This window comes from Hippocampus bargibanti, linkage group LG06 (assembly GCF_051943395.1).
Source record: "Hippocampus bargibanti isolate YZ-2025 linkage group LG06, ASM5194339v1, whole genome shotgun sequence".
Classification (NCBI taxonomy): domain Eukaryota; kingdom Metazoa; phylum Chordata; class Actinopteri; order Syngnathiformes; family Syngnathidae; genus Hippocampus; species Hippocampus bargibanti.
The window spans coordinates 9,008,865-9,029,991 of NC_142739.1; the positions used below are offsets into that span (position 1 = coordinate 9,008,865).

General features: G+C 42.2%; 1 protein-coding gene across 1 annotated transcript in view; it reads left to right on the plus strand.

The window, feature by feature from the left end:
* The window catches only part of LOC148896330 (neural-cadherin), a 104,303-nt gene extending 84,361 nt beyond the window's left edge, over positions 1-19,942 (plus strand). Inside the window, exons 23-34 of the mRNA XM_088998919.1 lie at positions 2,513-2,790; positions 3,732-3,949; positions 9,188-9,315; positions 10,739-10,869; positions 10,961-11,072; positions 11,274-11,454; positions 12,970-13,139; positions 13,235-13,499; positions 14,965-15,148; positions 15,386-15,636; positions 16,713-16,870; positions 18,857-19,942. Of these exons, the coding sequence (XP_088855045.1) occupies positions 2,513-2,790; positions 3,732-3,949; positions 9,188-9,315; positions 10,739-10,869; positions 10,961-11,072; positions 11,274-11,454; positions 12,970-13,139; positions 13,235-13,499; positions 14,965-15,148; positions 15,386-15,636; positions 16,713-16,870; positions 18,857-19,354 (2,574 nt within the window). The 3' untranslated portion in view covers positions 19,355-19,942. The remainder of the gene's footprint in view (positions 1-2,512; positions 2,791-3,731; positions 3,950-9,187; positions 9,316-10,738; positions 10,870-10,960; positions 11,073-11,273; positions 11,455-12,969; positions 13,140-13,234; positions 13,500-14,964; positions 15,149-15,385; positions 15,637-16,712; positions 16,871-18,856) is intronic.
* The last annotated feature ends 1,185 nt before the right edge of the window (positions 19,943-21,127 follow it).

Genomic DNA, 21,127 nt, shown 5'->3' on the forward strand with positions numbered 1-21,127 from the left:
AGTAAAGTCTCGTTATATCGATATTCAAGGGAGTCCGAAAAAATATCGATATAACCGGGACTATCGATATATCCGATCCTGCGCCGAACTGCATTAAACAAAAGCCGCCAAAAGAGGGCAGCCAAGCGCCATATAAGAAACGGAGCTGGCCATGAGCTCCCTTTTTTTTGGGTGATAGATGTTCCCCCAATGTTGCCTCAAAATGGCACATATAATTCTTTAATGATTGTAAACATGTATGCTTTAATCTTCAGAACTACAGTGTATTTGAAACATATTCATAACTGGATGTGTAACAAAAAAGCATATTATCCGAATCTGAAGCCATTGTTTGGATTCACAAGCAATGCAAGACATCTTGGCGTGAAGTCATTTTTATTTGCATTTGAATAAAAAGTGACATCGGCTGTCCTTTAATACACAGTATGGAATGTTAATAATTTTCAAAATCATCGCGCTTCAGCAGACAAAAAGAGAAACATTGTTGCAAAAAACGATTGCATTCCTATACAGTACAGTGGGCATGTACATAACACAACAGGGAAACTGCAAAGCTTACATCTTACTATATTATGTATACAATTTAAAAAAGTCATCAATCTTCTTCTGCTTCCCATTTTTACCTTTTAACACAAACACTTCAATCTCGTCTGCTACACACGAGCTAGCGTCTGAAAATGAAAATGGCTCTGCTACACGGGTGCTGGGCACGTAACCAAGTCACCTGACCAAGTCGACCAATGGCACGACTGATGGCGTGACACGTAACCAAGACATGTGACCAAGTTGACCAATGGGCCGACCGATGGCGTGTCACGTGACAAAGTCACACGGCCAAGTCGACCAATAGCGCGACCAATGGCGGCTCATGTGACCAAGTCGACCAATGGCGCGACCGATGGCGGCTCACGTAACAAGACACGTGACCAAGTTGACCAATGGCGCGACGGATATATCGATATAAACAACAAAAATGGCCGGCGGGGGATGAAAAGGAGCACCGTAATAACCGGATTATCGTAATAACCGGGTATCGTACTAAACGGTACTAATTATACATAAAAAGACTAGAAATGTGCAAGGGAAATGAAAATAGTATCGTAATAAGCGGTACTATCGATATCAGAATCAGAATCAGAATCAGAATCAGAATCATCTTTATTGCCAAGTATGTAGGACACACAAGGAATTTGTTTCCGGTAGAACACGCTGCACTAGTATCGTTGTCAAAAAAACTGCTAAGTGGCAGTATACAGTTCCATTTTGGCTACTGTTGAAAGAGTTCAAAGAGTTAATGGCTTGGGGGAAGAATATAACCGATATCGATATAATGAGACATTACTGTATTTATTATTTTGTTTGTTTATTTGTTGAATTGTTTTTCAATTAAGGTCACACGATAAAATCATAAGTATTCTCGTCAGCCATTTGTTCAGTTACTTTTTGACTTGAGCGGATTATTTTATCAATCCTTCAGTTAGTTACAAAAATGCATCTGTACGTTGGCAATAAGATCATCCCTTATGGGTAGTTAGTTGGTCACAAATTTAGTTTCAGGAGGGTATTAGTTTGTCGGTCAGTTAGATAGTTTGGTAGTTCGCTAAACGTAAGACGAAAGTTGTTCAAGATTTGTTAGCACATGAGCACTTTATACACTGTCAAGCATTTAACACATTGTGGGTCAATATTGTACATCCGTTTCACTCGAGCGTGTGTCACTAAGTGGATGTCCATGTCACACACACACACACACACACACACACACACACACACACACACACACACACACACACACGCACACGCACACACACACACACACACACACACACACACACACACACACACACACACACACACGTACACGAATGCTTAAGATGCTTTAAAAGCATGAAAGCAGATGCTTGCTTGACCCCAACTCAATGTGCTGAAAGTCAGTCATCCATGTACACACACACGCCACTAAACTGTCACTCAGCAGATCACAGACCTCCACCAAAGTCAAACCAAGTGGGTTAACAGCAAATTGTGATACTCATCTTCGGCATGTGTCTGAATTTTGACATTTGACATAAGATTTATACTGACCCGAAATCTTTAAGCTTACTTGTAGATCCTAACCAAATCCTAAACCAAACACTGATCCCTTGAATCTAACTCTGTGCCTTGCCTTGATAGCATTTTGATGCCCTAATCCTAACCCAAACTAAATCTTAGCCCTAAACTCAACGCTAACTCCTTTACCAGTATATACCGAAACCCTTTGTTTTGCATTAGACTACAAATATCATCCTGCGTGTTTTGGGTATTTTAGATGCTATAAAACATTTTTCTGATGTCAGTTAGGAAACAAAAAAAGTGATGTCGGTTGTCCTTTAAATGTATTGTGATTGTGATTAAATATATTGTGATGTAAGAAATGAACGCCTCCTCATGATTATCTTGGGAGTGTTGTCTTCATTTATGTTTGGATTGCTTGGATGTCAATTATTTATACTTTTTTTCTTTTTTTTAGCTGGAAGCCATGCTTGGCGTGTCCATTTCCCAGGTGGGCGTAGATGACTGTCCCCACACGGACTGCGCTCGATCCGGAGGCTGCTCCACTCAAGTGTCCTTCGGTCACGCCCCGACAGCCCTCAGCACGGGCAACGTGTCTTTGGTTTCCCTGCCGGCCAAGACCACGGCGCGGTGTGGCTGCCGCGGACGTGAGGCCATGCACCTGCCTTGCTCATCATACCCGAGCAACCCCTGCCTCAATGGTGGGACCTGCCAAGATAGTCCACTGGGCTATAGGTGGGTATTTGGTCAGCTCTCTGGTGAAGTGGTCAGCCAGTTGTTCGTTTTTAGGAGTGTAGGGCGGGGTGAGGGGGTTGTCATAAAATATAATAATTGTAATTAATATTGATAATGATCGTAATAATAATAATAATAATAATAATAATAATAATAATAATAATAATAGACATCTAAGATGGCACCCGAGTAGGCAGCCGTCAGCAAGTGCTCTCACTAGCTTGTCACGGCATGGAATTGAAGCGGATTTACATGGGATAGGATATGTGAGACAATCTCTTTTCATCAATGGATGCTCAAGCTTCGTGTTTGCTTTCAACATTTAGCTTGTAGCAGATGTGCACATTACACCATGACATCCCTGATCCACTGGTGAAAAGGATGCTTTGATTCTCTCCTCATTCATCTAGAACTGCTTCATGCCACAAAGAGGGTGCAGAAAGTCCGAAAGATTGAAGACTTTCTGTGTCTTTTGTGTTGTGTCACATTATTACAGATGGCGCCGCAAGAGTGGCTGGCTTTCCAGCAGCTCATGTATTTTGTTTTTCTACTTCTTCCATTCCTTTCCTCTTCCTTTCATAACTTTGCTGCTATGAAATGTAAATTTCTCCACTGCGAGACTAATTAAGGCAAATCCAATTCAATTATTTGTTATTTAGTTTAGTTTTGTTTTTTTACTTTGAGATGGTGCCACGAGAGTGGCTGCCTTGACAGTAGCTCCTGTATTTGTTTTTCTATTTCTTCCTTTCCTTTCCTCTTACTTTCATAATTTTGTTACTGTGAAATGTAAATGTTTCCACTGCAAGACTACTAAAGGTTAATCAAATAATAATAATAATAATAATAATAATAATAATAATAATAATAATAATAATGATGATGATGACAAAGGGAAGGAGGGCAATATCATATAATGATTCCACTTCATTTCCCCACCTCAGATGCAAGTGTCCGCCAATGTTCAACGGGCCCGAGTGTCAACAGACCAAGCACAGCTTCGGCGGCGGGGGCTACGCTTGGTTCCCGGCCTTGGCGCCGTGCTTCCGTAGCCACATTTCCGTGGAATTCCTGACCGAGGCGGCCGACGGACTATTGCTCTACAACGGACCGCTCGGACGTCCTGCGCAACCGGGAGAGTCCCAAGACTTTATTTCTATTGGTGAGTGAGTATATTGATTAGGGTGAGGGGAAATGACGGAATGAGTGAATGGCAGATGATGGAGTTGCAAGCCTCATTTAATTTCTCTGCCAAAAGAAAAGCCGCCAGGTTACTCATGTACTGTACTACATGAATGGCAGCACGCCAAGGTGGCTACGTTGCTAGCATGACTTGTTTATAATGAAATATTGGTAAAAACGAAATGTTACCTGTTTGATGTTGGAATTTTTCAAGGAATGCTTAATCAGTCAAAAAGGATGAGGATTTTCTGCGAACCAAGTGGAAAATCATTGAGAGATTTATTTGTGTGTGTCAAGCGGGTTCTTGAAATTGTTCTCTCATTGCGTAAGAGGGGAGAGAGTGACTTGTGCGATGAGGTGATTGTTCAGCGATTTAAGCCTGGGGTGCTTTTAAGACATTTATGGCCTGTCAAAGGTATGTGTGAAGAGAGTTTTTCAATAAGGGGTGATCAGCATTGCCATTTAATGAGTAGTGTTTATTTATTAAGTCATCCTGCTGCTACCGCTACATGTACACTAATGTTAGCATTCCCCCATAATACCATTCCCCCATTTATTTGAGAATTGAAAGCGTATATATATATATATATATATATATATATATATATATATATATATATATATATATATATATATATATATATATATATATATATACACACACACAGTGAGCCCTCAACTTACGAACTTAATTGGTTCCCAGAAGTGTGTATCTCAAAAAAAAAAATCCCATAGGAAACCATTAAAATGGGAATAATCCGTTCCCGGGTTTCCATAAAATATACTTTTCAACTAAATGAGCCTTAAAACTACACACAACATACCTTATTCTATGTATAATAAATGTGCTATTGTATTGTAATGAAAGAAATACACTGAATTGTATAATAAAGTCACTTTATTTACATTTGTGATGGTCATTTATGGCTTGATGGAATGGCGTTGGAGGTCGAAGGTCAAAGGGAATTGCTGTTTGGAAAGAGAGGCGCATTACATGAGGACTGTAAAGAAATAAACTGTGCTGTAAAATAAAGTTTTATTTACTTTTTTGATGGTCGTTGATGGCTTATGGAAGGAGAGTCACCTTCTATAAGAATCAGAATCAGAATCATCTTTATTGCCAAGTATGTAGAACACACAAGGAATTTTTTTCCGGTCGAACACGCTGCACTAGTATCGTCGTCAAAAAAAACTGCTAAGTGGCACTATACAGTTCCATTTTGGCTACTGTTGAAGGACTGTTGGTAACTTAACCTCTGGTGCTGTTCGGTCGTGTGCTTCCGCCAAAGATCACTCCGCCAGCCGTGGTGGGTGTGTATTATGAAAATAGTGCTTATTATAAGGTTTAATTTTCATAAATTTGACGTTTGTAAGACGAAAAGTTTCCAGTTAAGGTGTTTGTAAGTTGAGGTCTCACTGTATATATATATAGAAGTCCAAGATGGCAGCCGTCAGCAAGTGCTCTCATGAGCCTTGCCTTTTTTCGTTGTTTTTGTCTTGTTCTTGTGTTTTCTTTTGTCACTTTGTGTTGTGCGTCGTGTGGAACGGACACGGATTGTTTTTCAGCATTTTTGGCCACGGCATTCATCAAGGAAGAGACTGTGCTGAGCGGTTGCGCCTTTTCAGCAGCATTATTATGCCAGTACTATTTTTTAATGGGAGGAATGTCGGTGCCATTCGACTGTCATCGCTGGACACCACAGGGGCCATTGTGCTTTTTTGCGCCTGTCATGGGCAGCATCTTCAGCGGAAGGTCGGTGCTGTTGGACAATCTGCGGCTGGCTGGATACATGGCTTGAGGAGCCCGCGATAAGAAGGAAGGAGCGTCAGCGCAGAGGGCCGATGCATATATGGAACTGTCGCGGGTTGGAATTGAAACGGATTTATGAGGGACCAGAGATGTGAGGCAATCTCTTTTCGTCAATGGATGCTACAGCTGCGTGTTTGCTTTCAACATTTAGCTTGTAGTCAACGTGCACATTCCACCATGATGTCCTTGATCCACTGGTGAAGAGACACTTTGATCCTCTCCTCTTTGATCTGGAACTGCTTTATGTAACAAAGACAGTACAGAAAGTGCTTAAAGGGCAACCGACGTCACTTTTTTGTTTTTTAACTGACATCAGAAAAACGTTTTATAGCATCTAAAATACCCAAAACACGCAGTATGATATTTTTATTCAAATGCAAAACACCAATAAAAATGACCTAAAGTGTCCAAATCTGCAAAAAATTGAGCTGCGAATTGGGCACTTTCCCACCCCCAGTTCGTGAAGTCACGCCAAGACATCTTGCATTGCTGGAGAATAAAGACAATGGCTTCAGATTCGGATAATATGCTTTCTTGTTACACATCCAGTTATGAATATGATTCAAATAGTTCTGAAGAGGAAAGCATACATGTTTGCAATCGATTAAAGAATTTATTCCGTGTCGTTTTGAGGCAAACGGGCAGCGGGGAATGTCTCAGAGGCGAGAAAATGGCCACCGAGCTGTGAGGAATGAATCAGCCCGTTTCCACAGGCTGATCCATTCCTTCCATGGAGCTTGGACTCCCTCTGTTGGCGGCTTTTGGATGTAACACAAGGGTTTAAAAAAAAAAAAAAGTACAGCAAAATACATTGCCGTGATGGAAAGACGCTACAATGTGTTTTTTTTTTTTACGGTCAGGAGGCGGACCTTTTCTGACGTCACGTAAGGACTCGTCACCAACTCAAAAACAAGACCTCCTGAATGTTCAGCGCGAGTCTTGAAACGTAAAATATAGCTATATGCGGGGAATCTTATTAAAATAAGTGCAGTAGAAGTCATTTGAAGCCATTTTACAAATTATGGACACAACTTGTCCGGAGACGTCGGTTGTCCTTTAAGAATGGATGTCTCTCTATGTCTTTGTGATGTCATGTTATTTGTTATTTAGTTTTTTGTATTGTTCTTTTGACTTCAAGACGGTCCCGCGAGAGTGGCTACCTTTATAGCAGCTCCTGTATTTTGCTTTTCTACTTTCATTTCTTTCATAATTTTGCTGCTGTGAAATGTAAATTTCTCCACTGCGAGACTAATAAAGGAAAATCTAATCAAATCCAATATAAACCAATATGTACGTATTGCATTGTATTTTGGACAGTCACCCTCATTTCAAGGTCATATAATTCCAGACCTATAGGTAAATTAAGAATTCTTTTTTTCTGATGAAAGAAGAGAGTCTAATATTTCCTACGGCAAATTGAATGTTTATGTAGTCTTAAAACTTAATATTCTGCAATTTGAGTGAAAATGACAAAAATCCTAGCACTGGAGGGGACACATTTATGCACATCGTCTGGCAGTGAATGAGTTAAGGTCCCTTATATCTGTTTGTCATTAGCATCACCCAAGTTCTCGTCATCACCATCCAAACCCCGACCCACCTCCATGGACGAGAATAATTAAATGCGTTTACCATCCGCAACCCCCCCCCCCCCCCCCCCCCCGTTTTTCTGTTTTCTCATTTTTATTGCATATATTTTCACATATATAGGGACGACCTGCCTGTAGTTTCTAAACCCTTGGATTTCTACTTACCAAACATGCTGATCCTCTTGTTCCCTGCAACAATGGAATGGGATCAATGCAGCGTGTCAGCAGACAAAGAGCATCATGGGATGTTAATGTCACCTCTCTGTGGTCCTGATGTGGCGTTATAGGATTAACCCGCCCCACTGCCGCCCCTGGCCTTTTCCCAGACACGTCTTGCATAATCTTCCGCCATTAAACTTACATAATTATCTCGCCCGCGGGCTTGTCGCCGTTTCCCGGCCACGGGGGGGAAATCAAATATGGCCGCTTCATTGATCACTGGAGTGCTTTAGTCGTTAAACGCGTTCGATAGCGACGGCGGACATGAGGATGTTGAAAGCAGCACGGAAGAATTGACCGACCACTTTTGTGCTGTTTGTTAATGGGATTCATCAGCTACAACAGCAGTTAAACACACAAGCGTCATCACTTTACAGTGCAGCTGAAAAGTATTTGCAGCACTTCATTCACCAAATATATCAAAATTCTATGTGCAATGCTACAAAATAACAACATGAAATCAAATTGAATCAACTTAAAAACAAATGTTGCTTAGAAATAAAATCTAAATCAATTTAGTCCATTTTTGTTTCTATACTGTAAAGCACAGTTGTCAAAGTGAAGGCCCGGGGGCCAAATCCGCCTGCCACACCATTTTGTTTGGCCCGCGAAAGCAAATCTAACTTGTGAAATTCCACGATGCTTGCTAAAGTACCAACAAAAAAATCTAATTGTCATATATAAACCACAATAACAGTCATAATGTATTACTTCAAATTTGAAAACTGGTCATTTATCAATTTGCTTTGTGCTCTATATATAATATGAGGAGTGGATGAAACCTTCTAATGGCTTCTCCAAATTCATAATGGCCCCAGAGAGGAAACAGGAACTACAATGTGGCCCGCGGCAAAAAATGACTTTGACACCCCTGTTGTAAAGCATTGTGTGTCGTCGCATGTGGAAAAAAATTTTTTTTTTTTTTTACATTTTTGAAAATTAATTACAAATAACTAACTGGCTCTTTTTTATGATTAGATTTTATTTGAAAGAATGTCATTGAACATCATGTGACATAACGTGGAATAAGTAGTGTCTTGAAAGCGCTGCTCGTTTTTACACACTATGCTGTTTACCATGATATTTTTTAAGCATGTTACTTATTAAAATTTGGAATTTCGGATTAGCATTAGCCTTTATTAGTCTTACATATCACAGCAACAAAGTGATCAAAGTAAGAGTTAAGTAAAGGAAGAAGTTGAAAAAAGAAATACAGGACCTGTTGTAATGACAGCCACTCTAGCGGCGCCATCTTGAAGTCAAAACAACAACAAAAACTTCAAAACAAATAATGTGATACAAGCAAATTTCCCCATTGTGGGACGAATAAAGGTTTTCTGATTTTCTGATTGAAGACAAAAGACAGAGTCATTCAATCTTAATTTGTCACTAAAATAAATAATTAATGCATAAATACAATTAATAATAACAAATGTAACCACTTAATAAAATAATGTAAGCAAAATTGGTACAGTACTGCTGCAGCACATTCCACAACTATTGTCGAAAGCACTTTCCGTGATGCATAGTTTATGGCTGCCCCCTACCGTTCATCAGTATAATGACAATGTGGAATCATAAAATGGTTGCTTCTACCCAGAGTTAAAGAACGGTGTCCCGGTCTTGAACGTGAACCACGGCTCTGGAACCCTCACCCTTCAGCTTCCGCCCAAATCCAACGTGGCAGACCGCCGCTGGCATCGACTCGACGTCATCAACGATGGCAAGGTTGGAACCGGCAACTTGCTCACTCTGCAATGTCGATAAGAATAAATAACACGCAGAGGTGTTAAAAGTAATTCTATTCACGTTGACAGATAGATTCTGGTAAGAGTAGAACTTATTTTAAAAAAAGAATACAAAAAAATACACTCTCTGATATATATACACACAAGAACAAAGTACAAAAGTACTCAAAAAATGTGATTAAAAATCAGAATTTTTGAAAGCACTCACATACAAAACTAAAAAAAATAATATATTTATACTGTACATTATACTCGTGTGCCTCCATCTTGAAGCCAAAACAACAGCAAAAACCAAACGACAAATAATTCAGCACACTAGCACTGAATTATACTTAATGAAAAAAGAACCAACTTTGAAATGCACTTGAATGGAAAAATAAAAATCTTTCCTATTGAATATAACCAAATAATAAACAATTTTGAAAAGTACAGACACTAAAATGTACCTCTGTATAAATGCAAAAAAATAAGAATCTGAAACATAAATACATTTTTCAAGTGACAAAGAATTTTGAAATATGCTCCAATGAAAAAAATAACATAAAATAAAATACAAATTCCAACATATACTTAATTACAAAAGTAAAGAAGTTTACACGTCACTTTTTTGTTTTTTAACTGACATCAGAAAAACGTTTTACAGCATCTAAAATACCCGAAACACGCAGTATGATATTTTTATTCAAATGCAAAAATTGCTAGTGAATCAAAACAATGACTTCAGATTCTGATAATATGTTTTCTTGTTACACATCTAGTTATGAATATGATTCAAATAGTTCTGAAGAGGAAAGCATACATGTTTTCAATCGATTAAAGAATTTATTTGGGCCATTTTGAGGCAAACGGGCGGGGGGGAATGTCTCACCCAAAAGGAATGTGAGGAATGAATCAGCCCGTTTCCACAGGCTGATACATTCCTTCCATGGAGCTTGGACTCCCTCTGCTGGCGGCTTTTGGATGTAACACAAGGGTTTCAAAAAAACAGTACAGCAAAATACATTGACGTGATGGATGGGCGGGTAGAATGCGTCTTTTTTACGGTCATTGGCGGTCCTTTAGTGACATCACGTACGGACTCGTCACCAACTCAAAAAGAAGACTTCCTGAATGTTCAGCGCAAGTCTTAAAACATAAAATATAGCTATATGCGGTGGAATCTTTGTAAAATACGCCCAGTAGAAGTCATTTGAAGCCATTTTACAAATTATGGACACAACTTGTCCGGAGACGTCGGTTGTCCTTTAAGTCTACTTTGTTTAGACAAAGTCAGATGTCGAGAGCTCGCATATCCATTTCAAAAGAGAAAGATAAATAAAATTATAAATACATGTACTCCCAAAAAATAGGAATACTAACTAGTGACTGGCAACTGACCAGAGTCATCAATGCATGTCTTTCAGGTTGTGCAGCTGGTCCTGGATCAGTGCTCGGGGGCTCCGGTGAACGAACCGGAGGGAGTCGGCAGTGTAGACTCTTGGGAGGTGGATGAGTCCGGCTGCAGAGTCAGCGGTGAAACGCCAGGAAATGAGAGGTGACGTCCACAAGACGCCCCCCCCCCCCCCCCCCCCCCCCCCATTTATCTGGTCCTTGATCCCCGTCTTCCTCTTTGTCCTCCCGTTTAGTCACCTTAATGTGTATCAGCCGCTGCAGCTGGGTGGCGTGAAGCAGACATTTCCTGGGCTGCCATACGCAAGTTTCAGCGGTTGCATCCGCAACCTGCTGGTGGACACTCAGGTGGGCCCACGCAGCAGAAGTCAACGCAACTACAGACAATATGGAATTTTCATACTATGTGTGTGTGTGTGTGTGTGTGTGTGTGTGTGTGTGTGTGTGTGTGTGTGTGTGTGTGTGTGTGTGTGTGTGTGTGTGTGTGTGTGTGTGTGTGTGTGTGTGTGCGTGTGTCTGCGTGTGTTTGTGTGTGTGGGTGTCACTCAGGTGTACGACCTGGCGCAACCCGGCGAGAGTGTGGACAGCAGCCCAGGGTGCACCGGGACTGACGGTGTTTGTTTAACAGCGGCCGGGCCCTCCTGCGGAGCCCGCGCCTCCTGCCTGGCCGACTGGGGATCCTTCAGCTGCGAGTGTCACCCGGGACATACCGGACACAAGTGTGACACCGGTACGTGTGTGTGTGTTTTGTGTGTGAGTTTGTATGGCTAGTTTTGTGAGGACCACTATGATTTTATGCCACACGTAGTGAGGACATTTTTGACAAGTGAGGATTTTTTGATCGGTCCTCACAAGTTTTTCTTTCGGAAGTCTTCTAGATGGTCTCTATATGTATCTCTCAAAGCTGCTCAGTGCTCACCCGCAGAAAAACTGTCTGACTGTAAAGTGTCCTAGAGAGTTTTGAAAGGCGCTTATAAATTCAATGTATTATTAACATTATTATTATTTTCAGCGAGATCCTCACAAATGCATCAAAAAGGATTTTTTTGTGTATTTTCATCTCACTTGGATACACACACTTTTTACTCATGTTTGAGTGTGGTCGTGCGTGCGTGCGTGCGTGGTGGGCGTGCGTGCGTGCGTGCGTGTGTGTGTGTGTGTGTGTGTGTGTGTGTGTGTGTGTGTGTGTGTGTGTGTGTGTGTGTGTGTGTGTGTGCGTGTGCGTGTGTAATTAGTTTTTAATGGCTATTTCTGTGAGGACCACTATGATTTTATACCGTACATAGTGAGGACATTTTGACAAGTGAGGACTTTTTGGTTGGTCCTCACTAGTTTTTCTTTCTAAAGGCTTCTAGAGGGTCTATATTTGCATCTCTCAAAGCTGCTCACCCGCAGAAAAACATGTCCTGTGACTGTAAAGTGTCCTTGAGAGTTTTGAAAGGCGCTTATAAATTCAATGTATTATTATTATTATTATTATTATTATTATTATTATTATTATTATCCATCCATCCATCCATCCATTTTCCGTACCGCTTATTCCTCATTAGGGTCGCGGGGGTTGCTGGAGCCTATCTCAGCTGTCTTCGGGCACGAGGCGGGGGACACCCTGAATTGGTTGCCAGCCAATCGCAGGGCACACAAAGACGTACAACAGTCACTCTCACACTCACACCTAGGGACAATTTGGAGTTGTCAATCTGCCTGCCATGCATGTTTTTGGAGTGTAGGAGGAAACCGGAGGACCCAGAGAAAACCCACGGGGGTCCGGGGAGAACATGCAAACTCCACACAGGGAGGCCGGACCAGGACGCGAACCGGCGACCTCTGCACTGTGAAGCCGGTGTGCTAGCCACTGAACTACCGGGCCGCCCTATTATTATTATTATTATTATTATTATTATTATTATTATTATTATAGGTCCTCACAAATGCATCAAAAATGATTTTTGTGTGTATTTTCATTTCACTTGGATACACTTTTTATTCATGTTTGTGAGTGTGTGTGTTTGTGTGCGTGTGCGCGCGCAACTGCTAGCTATTTTTTGTATGTTTTTGTGGTTTTTTTTGTGCGTCATTTCCATTGTGTGTATATTTTGTGTTTATGTTACATTGTGTGTGTTTATCCTGCGTGTTTGAACAGTGGTTAGCCCGTCGGCCTCACAATGCAGAGGCACCGGGTTCGATTCCCATTCTGATTTGCATTTTCAAGGGTCCTTGTGCTTGTTTTTGTTTGTCCCTTCAGTGCTTCCAGAGTTCTCTTTGGACTCCAACAGCATGTTGAGATTCCATCTTCGAGCTGGGGGCAGCACCAACCGGCGCTCCAACATCCAACTGCTCCTGCGCACCCGTGCCGCCAGGGGCACTTTGCTTTCCGTCACGTCCCGGGAAGCCGACGAGTACATTGTGTTGGAGGTACCGGCATCTTAGGAAGTGTGTTTTAAAATGAAAAATCATAAATAAATGGAGGAACTGAAACTCTGACAATGATGTCATCCATCTGAACTTAGATCGCAGAGGGTCATTTGTCAGTCCGGGCTGACCTGGGCGACGGACCCCACGCCTTGCGGCTCTCTGGCCAGCGGGTGGACGTGGGCCAGTGGGTGCTCGTGGGACTCAGTCGTCACGACAACCTGTTTGTCCTGCGGCTGGAGCGGGGCGGCGGCTCGCGGGAGGTCCAGGCGCGCTTGGGGAACCGGCGGGAACTGGTGGTGGACCCGGCTAGCGTCACTGTGGGGAGGGGACCTCGCGGACGAGAGGACAGTGGCTTTAAGGGTGAGATGAGGCGCAACATTTTGACCCACGTCTGTGTAAGCTCTCAGTCGTACAGGAGTGGTCCATCGATGAAAAGGTTTCTTCAGCCGTCATCTGTACTTCTTTGAAGGTGTCGGACGTTTCGCTTCTTATCCAAGAGGCTTCGTCAGCGAACTAGTCTTTTTGATGGTAGTTTCGGCCCTATATATATCTCTACTGTCCAGATGTGGCGGTGCCAGACTCTGCTATGATTGGTCCCTGCTATCAGGTTGGGGGTAGCAGAGGACTACTCCCTGCGGCTACATTGATTACTTCTATTGTCCTGACTGATTACTTCGATTGTCCTGCCTGAGTATGACGTCTACGACTGGCCTGATTGCCCCATTTTCTCTGGTATCACCTCATCAGCATTACGAAGCCTATGTTGCCTAAGAAGTCTGTTGTATGAACGATTCCAAATTGAACCTCACCCCACCATGGTAATTTAGTGAAGGAGTTTGCCGTTTTATCAAAATAGCTTCTTTTACTCGCCTTACAAACCTTTACTCTACAAAATGTTTTGACCATTGTTTTGTTTTTATGAGCTGTGTACTGTGTGTGAAGTTTATAATATCTAACACCTATGCTATTCTGATTAGCCTGTTTATGGCATTTCACATTATATGTTAGCACCAAGCTAACAGACTTTTCACAGTTATCCAATCCCACAATGGTCGCGGGAATGCTAGCTGTGTTCAAGTGGTGGGCGTTGTTAACCCTGAACTGGTCGCCAGCCAATCGCAGGGCAGATGAAGACAAACGGCAAACATTTACACCGACCACACGTTTTGAGGAATGCGGGGTGAAATCGGGGTGCCCGTGGAAAACCCGCGCAGGCGCTGAGAGAACATACAAATGCGACGCAGGAAGGCTGGAACCCAGAATCGAACTACAGACCACCCACTGCGCTGTCAGTCAGGACGTTGCAACACCATGCGTTACCGTAGCGATTAGTTGAAGCCCAAAGTTCTCTAATTACTTTAACGTTGATGCTAATTTGTGTTAGCGATCACATGTTATGTTAGCATTAAGGTAGAAAATGTTGCTTAGCTGTTATATTTTGCTTTAGTTGAACATTCTAATTACTGTCACGTAGATGCTGATTTATGTTAGCCTGTCAATGATATTTTTAATTTAGCACAAAATTAGCAGACTTTCGTGAGCTATGCAATTCTGGATTGGATCATTTCTGTCCCTTTGATGCTAATTTCTGTTAGCCTGTCAAATTTAAATTACTTTAGCTATGCATTTCTGGATTGGTTGATCATTATAATTACTGGAAAATATATACTAATTTGCGCTAGCCTGTCTACAGTGTCAACATTGAGCTAACACACTTCCGTTAGATGAAATGTAAAAGGTTTATTTGTTGTTTGTTTCTTCATGTGTGAATGCTATGTTTTGTGAGAATTGAATTAAATGAAGTATGTACGTGTCTTATGTCAAGGTTGCATGCGGGACGTCCGTTTGAATGGGCGAACGCTACCTCTGGACGGACAGAGCAGCGACGAGCTGGTGAGCGTGTTGGAGAGGCTCGGAGTCACGTTGGGTTGTTTCAGCGACGCCTGCCGCGCACAAACTTGCCCCGACCCGCTGCGCTGTGTGGACCTGTGGAGGAAACATCAGTGCAGGTACACGCATGCACGCACGCAGATGCAAATTACGTGCAAATATACGCATGCCTTAATGGTAATGCTAACATATCCAGGAATTGGAAATATTAGCCTTTGGGTAACTGATATTTGAACACAAACAACACAGATACACTTTAAAACATGCATATATCCTTTATCCTCTGCAAAGAGTTCCGATTTTCAATTCCCCCAAGGTACGAAAGTTTGATAACATCATTTCTCATGGTTTCCCAGATGTCCAGGTGGCCAGGTGACGCTGACAGATGAGTCGGGCGCGCAGCGCTGCGTAGCATCGCCGTGTGTCGCCGCCTCGTGCCGCAACGGCGGCGTGTGCCAGCCGCTATCGGCTGACAACTTCCGGTGCCGCTGCCACGAGGGTTTTCGCGGGCAACGCTGCGAGCTGGGCCAGTACCGAGGCCACCGGTTGGCCGCCCTCAGCCCAAGCTCCATCTTGGCCATCAGCATGTGTCTGCTTGTTTTTTTCGGTCAGTTGCATTATCAATGGATTACTTGAAGGTCGTCAATTGATTTTTTTTTATGTCATTAGCTAACCAAAAAGTGGATGATAGCACCACTTCTTCAAATTTTTTTAAGTAAAACTTGTTAAATTCAATCAAGAAAGCAATTAACAAATCATAATTTGTTTGAAGAGATGTTAGAGAGATAGAAGAGCGCTGTGGAACCAGCTAACGACCTAACAGATCTCTAGCTAACAAGCTAATAGATCGCTAGCTCACTGGCTAATAGATCGCTAGCTCACTGCCTAATAGATCACGAGCTAACTAGGTAATAGATCCCTGGCTCACTAGGTAATAGATCGCTAACTAACTACCTAATAGATAGCTAGCTAATTAGCTAATATATTGCTAACTAACTAGCTAATAAATCAATAGCTAAATAGCTAGTAGATTGCTAGCTAACTAGCTTATAGATCACTAGATAACTAGCTAATAGATCGCTATCTCACTAGCTAATAGGTCACTCTCTCACTAGCTAATAGATCACTAGCTCACTAGCTAATAGATCGCTAGTTCACTAGCTAATAGATTGCTAGCTAACTGGCTAATAGATTGATAGCTCACTAGCTAAGAGATCGCGAGTTCACTAGCTAATAGAACGCTAACTAACGGGCTAATAGATCGCTAGCTCACTGGCTAATAGATCACTAGCTCACTCGCTAATAGATCGCTCGCTCACTGGCTAATAAATCACTAGCTAACTTGCTAATAGATTGCTAGCTAACTAGCTAATAGATCGCTAGATAACTAGCTAATAGATCGCCAGCTCACTGGCTAATAGATCGCTAGCTAACTGGCTAATAGATCACTAGCTCACTAGCTAAAAGATTGCTAGCTCACTAGCTAATAGATCACGAGCTCACTGGCTAATAGATCGCTAGCTAACTAGCTAATAGATCACTAGCTAATAGGTTCGCTAGCTCACTGGCTAATATATCACTAGCTCACTAGCTAATAGATCACTAGCTAACTAGCGATCCATTAGCTTGTTAGCTAGCCAGTTAGATTGATCGGTCAAGAGTTGTGTTTGTGTGTGCGTATAGCCGTGCTGGTAGCGGTGACTGTGTGGAATCAGAAGGGCAGCCGCGACAAGTTCCGTAAACGCGGCGTCTACCACATTCCAACCGAGCATGAAAGTTGGGAGGACGTCCGCGAAAACATCCTCAACTACAACGAGGAAGGCGGAGGCGAGCAAGACCAGGTAACCAATTTCACCAGTAACCCTAAAAAGGTCTCCAGGTTTCCCTCCAAAACTTTTACCGGATGTTTGGTTCTTGCTTGCTCCTCGTAATTCCTGGAACAAAGCAAGTGCCACATTTGTTCATTTTGGAACATTCAATATTATATGAATTACGAATCATATCATGAAAAACAGTAATATTCCCCATTATTTTAGTATACACTGAGCCGGAATCGAACCTTGCCAATTTGAACTGTCAGACATGCTCATCGGTTGTCCACCGTGCCGCCACTTTGAAACCCGAGTTGTAAAGTCTCTGTTTCAAAACTTAATTTAAATTTCAAGTCATATTTTAAAATCAAAACTACTTTGAAACCCAAAACCTACTTTAAAACCTAATTTGAAACCCTGCTTCTCAATTTAAACCTTGATTTGAAACCTTGACTTATGTTTGAAACCCTAAATTAAAGCCCTAGTCCCACTGTCAAACTAATTTGAAACCCAAACGGTCTTTTGAAACTCTAATTTGAAACACTAACCCCAGAATGAAAACCAAATTCGAATTCTTAACCCTAGTTTTGATCCCTAATTTGACCCCCCCCCCTTTGATTTTTAAACCCTAATTCAAAACTCAAGTTTGAAACCCTTGCACAGGTTTTAAATTTGAATTCTATCGAGTTTGAAACCCAAACCCTGCTATGAAACCACAATTTGAAACGCCAACTCAAATTTGACACTCTATCTTGAAACCTTGTATTTTGAAATCCTAACCCAACTTTGAACTCCTAATTTGCAACCCCAACCCTAGTGTGATACCGTAATACTGCTTTGAAACACTACTTTTACTTTGAAACCGTAACTCATTCACTGACGTACGTGTGCAAAAAATGCTTCCACTCCAGTGCCAGGGTTTTTGTCATTGTCACTCGAATTCCAGGACCCACAAGGTATTGAGTTTTAGGACTACATAAACATTCAATACAGCATTCGAAACCTTAGACTCTCGTCTTTCATCGGAAAACAAATTGTTAATTCCTAAATTATATGCGTCTGGAGTTATGTGAGCTTGAAATGAGGTTAGCACGCTGGCTTCACAGTGCAGAGGTTGCCGGTTCACGTCCCGCTCCGGCATGTTCTCCCGCATGGGTTTTCTCCGGGTCCTCCGGTTAAAGCCACGTGATTGGTCAAGAACGCAGCAGTGAGGGGGCGTGGTTTAATCATTAAAGAGACAGGCAGACGACAGAGAGAGAGTGACAAAATGGATAGAAAACAGTGAAATTTGGACTCGTTTCAACTTCCCATAATCAGGCTCCACCAATAACCCACACACAAGCCATCTGTACGCTTGATGCAAAAAGCTATCAACCCAGCTAAACAGAACACAATTAGATTGGATTGGATTTGCCTTTATTAGTCTCGCAGTGGAGAAATTTACATTTCACAGCAGCAAAGTAATGAAAGTCGAAAAGCAAAACACAGGAGCTGCTGGAAAGGCAGCCACTCTTGCGGCGCCGTCTTGATGTCAAAAGAACAAAAAAAACTAAATAACAAATAACATGACAACACAAAGACACAGAGAGACATTCATTCTTAAGCACTTTCTGTACCCTCATTGTTACATAAAGCAGTTCCAGATGAAAGAGGAATTGATGAGGAACTCGATAAAATTATCACAGAGAAAGCACCTACAAGGGAGTACAGTTTATTTCTTTAATTATAATACCATAGCACATGTATTATACATAAAATAAGGTATATTTTGTGTCGTTTTAAGGCTTAGAAAATTAGAAAGTAGAAAATTGTGTTTTATGGGGACCAAGGAACGGATTATTCTCATTTTAATGGTTTCCTATGGGAAATTAATTTTTGGGATACACACTTTTTGCCTTACACACTCTGTCTGGGACCCAATTAAGTTCGTAAGCCAAGGTATCACTGTATTGATTTTTCCTCACCACATGACCGAATGCCGCTGCCGGACTGACGCACACGTGTCTCACGTTACAGAAGGGCTACGACATGACCGAGCTGAAGCGTCCTCTGCGTTCCAGCCTGTCTCAGTCGTCTTCTTGCACCACAGCCCCGCTCATCAAGTCGTCTCCGGGCTCACAAGAGGAGGTGCACCCCCCCGCTGCCTCCTGCGCACCCTACCTCAGCATCCCGCAGCCACGCCTGCACACGCATCCCCCGGCCCCGCCTCCATCGTCGCGCTCCCACGTGGACTTCGAGAGCTACGTATCTCGCATCGTGTGGGAGGCGGACCAGGACGACGATGCATTCCCGCAGGACGTCTTCCACAGGTGGCGGGTGGAAGGATCCGGAACTCCGGCAGGGAGCCTCAGCTCGCTGGGGAACGACGAGGAAGAGGAGGACGACCAAGGCGAGAGGCCGCAGGAACGGCTGTCCTGCTGGGGACCAAAATTCCAGACGCTGAGCGACATGTACGACCGCCCTCAGGGGGCATTCTTGTATGGGACCACCGCGCAACGGCCTCCCAGCCACTAGGGGGCCACATGACATTCTCGGCTCCTTCTCATTTCTGGATTTGACATCGCTTTGCCCATCTTTGAAGAGGGCAGTGATGTTTTTTCCAAACCTGGCGACAAAAATCATTTCATGTTTTTCCAACTGGAGTAATTTCGGCCCCTTTACCTCCTTCTCTTTAGACACATTGACGACCTAAAGTTCCCGGAACCTTTTACTCTTCAATTTCACACGAGTCATTTATTTTTGTTGCCTTTTCTCCAACTAAAAGACCAAAAAAATGAGTTTGTCCCACGATGCCTTAGGAATGTACTTATTTCTTAAAAATTGAGTAAACAATCATCTTGACCAACTTTTCCTCGCCCACTACCCATGTTCATTGGACCCCCACCCAAAAAATATCGTTTTCTCACCTTAAAATCAGAATACATTTTTGATGAGAACAAAATTTTCCCTATACCTAAAGTATGTATGCGCCTCTATTCAATTCAGTTTTGAGTGTTTGTTGCTTGTTTGAATTGTATGATACAATGTAAATATGGACAGTTTTTATAATTACCTAAAATAATATTTCCTTTTGTACATGAATTGTAATAAAATGAATTTTTTCCCTGAATATTTTCATAACTGTCAACCTTGGCTAATAGCTGCCCTTATAAATGATTACAATTCCCGTATAAGAGTTGTAGTACACAATGCAGACAGCTAGCTAACCGCGCATGCGCTTGTTATGCTTTTATCAATCCGACCGTAGGCAGCGATAAAAAAAAATATACGATTGAGGATGACTTTTGCTGGTTTGCCGTGACAATAGTAGCGATCGGCGGCAGCATTGTTGTTGGCTAACAGCAGACAAACTGGATTTGAGCCAAAATGGTCTGAAAGATCTGTGCACAATTTAAAAAAAAAGTTCCCATATAAAAGTCGTACTACACCGCTCATTATTCAAAATGATTTAAAAAAGTGCAAAAATATGGGGAACACGTATAAGTCGACAGGTATATATTTTGCTTTTTTCAAAATACCACTGGAAAAATATGAACACCTTTGTGGAAATTCCACCTGAAATTGCATGGATTTTTTTTATGCTTGGTACAGTGGGGCCTCGGTTTACGAACACCTTGCCTTAAGAAATTTTCGGTTTACAAAGGTTAAATTTATTAAAATTAAACCTTGGATTAAGCACTACTTTTCGCGATACACACGACCCACCACGGCTGGCGGAGTAATCTTCGGCGGAAGAACACCAAAGCACATGACCGAACAGCGCCCCAGCCAGCCAGCCTTTCCACACCCCCTTTCTCTGAATACACGCGTCGATCGAGAGAGAGACATCGATCGCCTTCAAGGAGTTTTTTACAGATGCTTTTGCTGTTATGGGACCGAAAAAGACCCCACCACAGGCGCCTGTTCAGCCAAAGAAGACACAAAACAAAATTACAGCAGAGGAGAAGAAGATCATTGAGAAACACGAAAGAGGTGTGCGTTTGTCTGATTTAGCGGCCTAGTGGATATGCTAAGTCCACCATTGCTACCATCCTTCGCCTAAAAGCTTTACCTAAAGGCTTTATTTACTCGATGCTTTCACGTGACTAAAGGCTTGGCATGATGTTACCCTTCGATCCTTGAAAGCAGCATGGAAGAATTTGTGGCCCGCATGCATTGAAGGATTTGATCCTCATGACTCTGTTGTTTTGGACGACATTGTTTCCATTGGACAGAACATGGGACACGAAGTGGATGCAGATGACATTGAGGAGCTTGTTGCTGACTATAATGAGGTCCTCAACACAG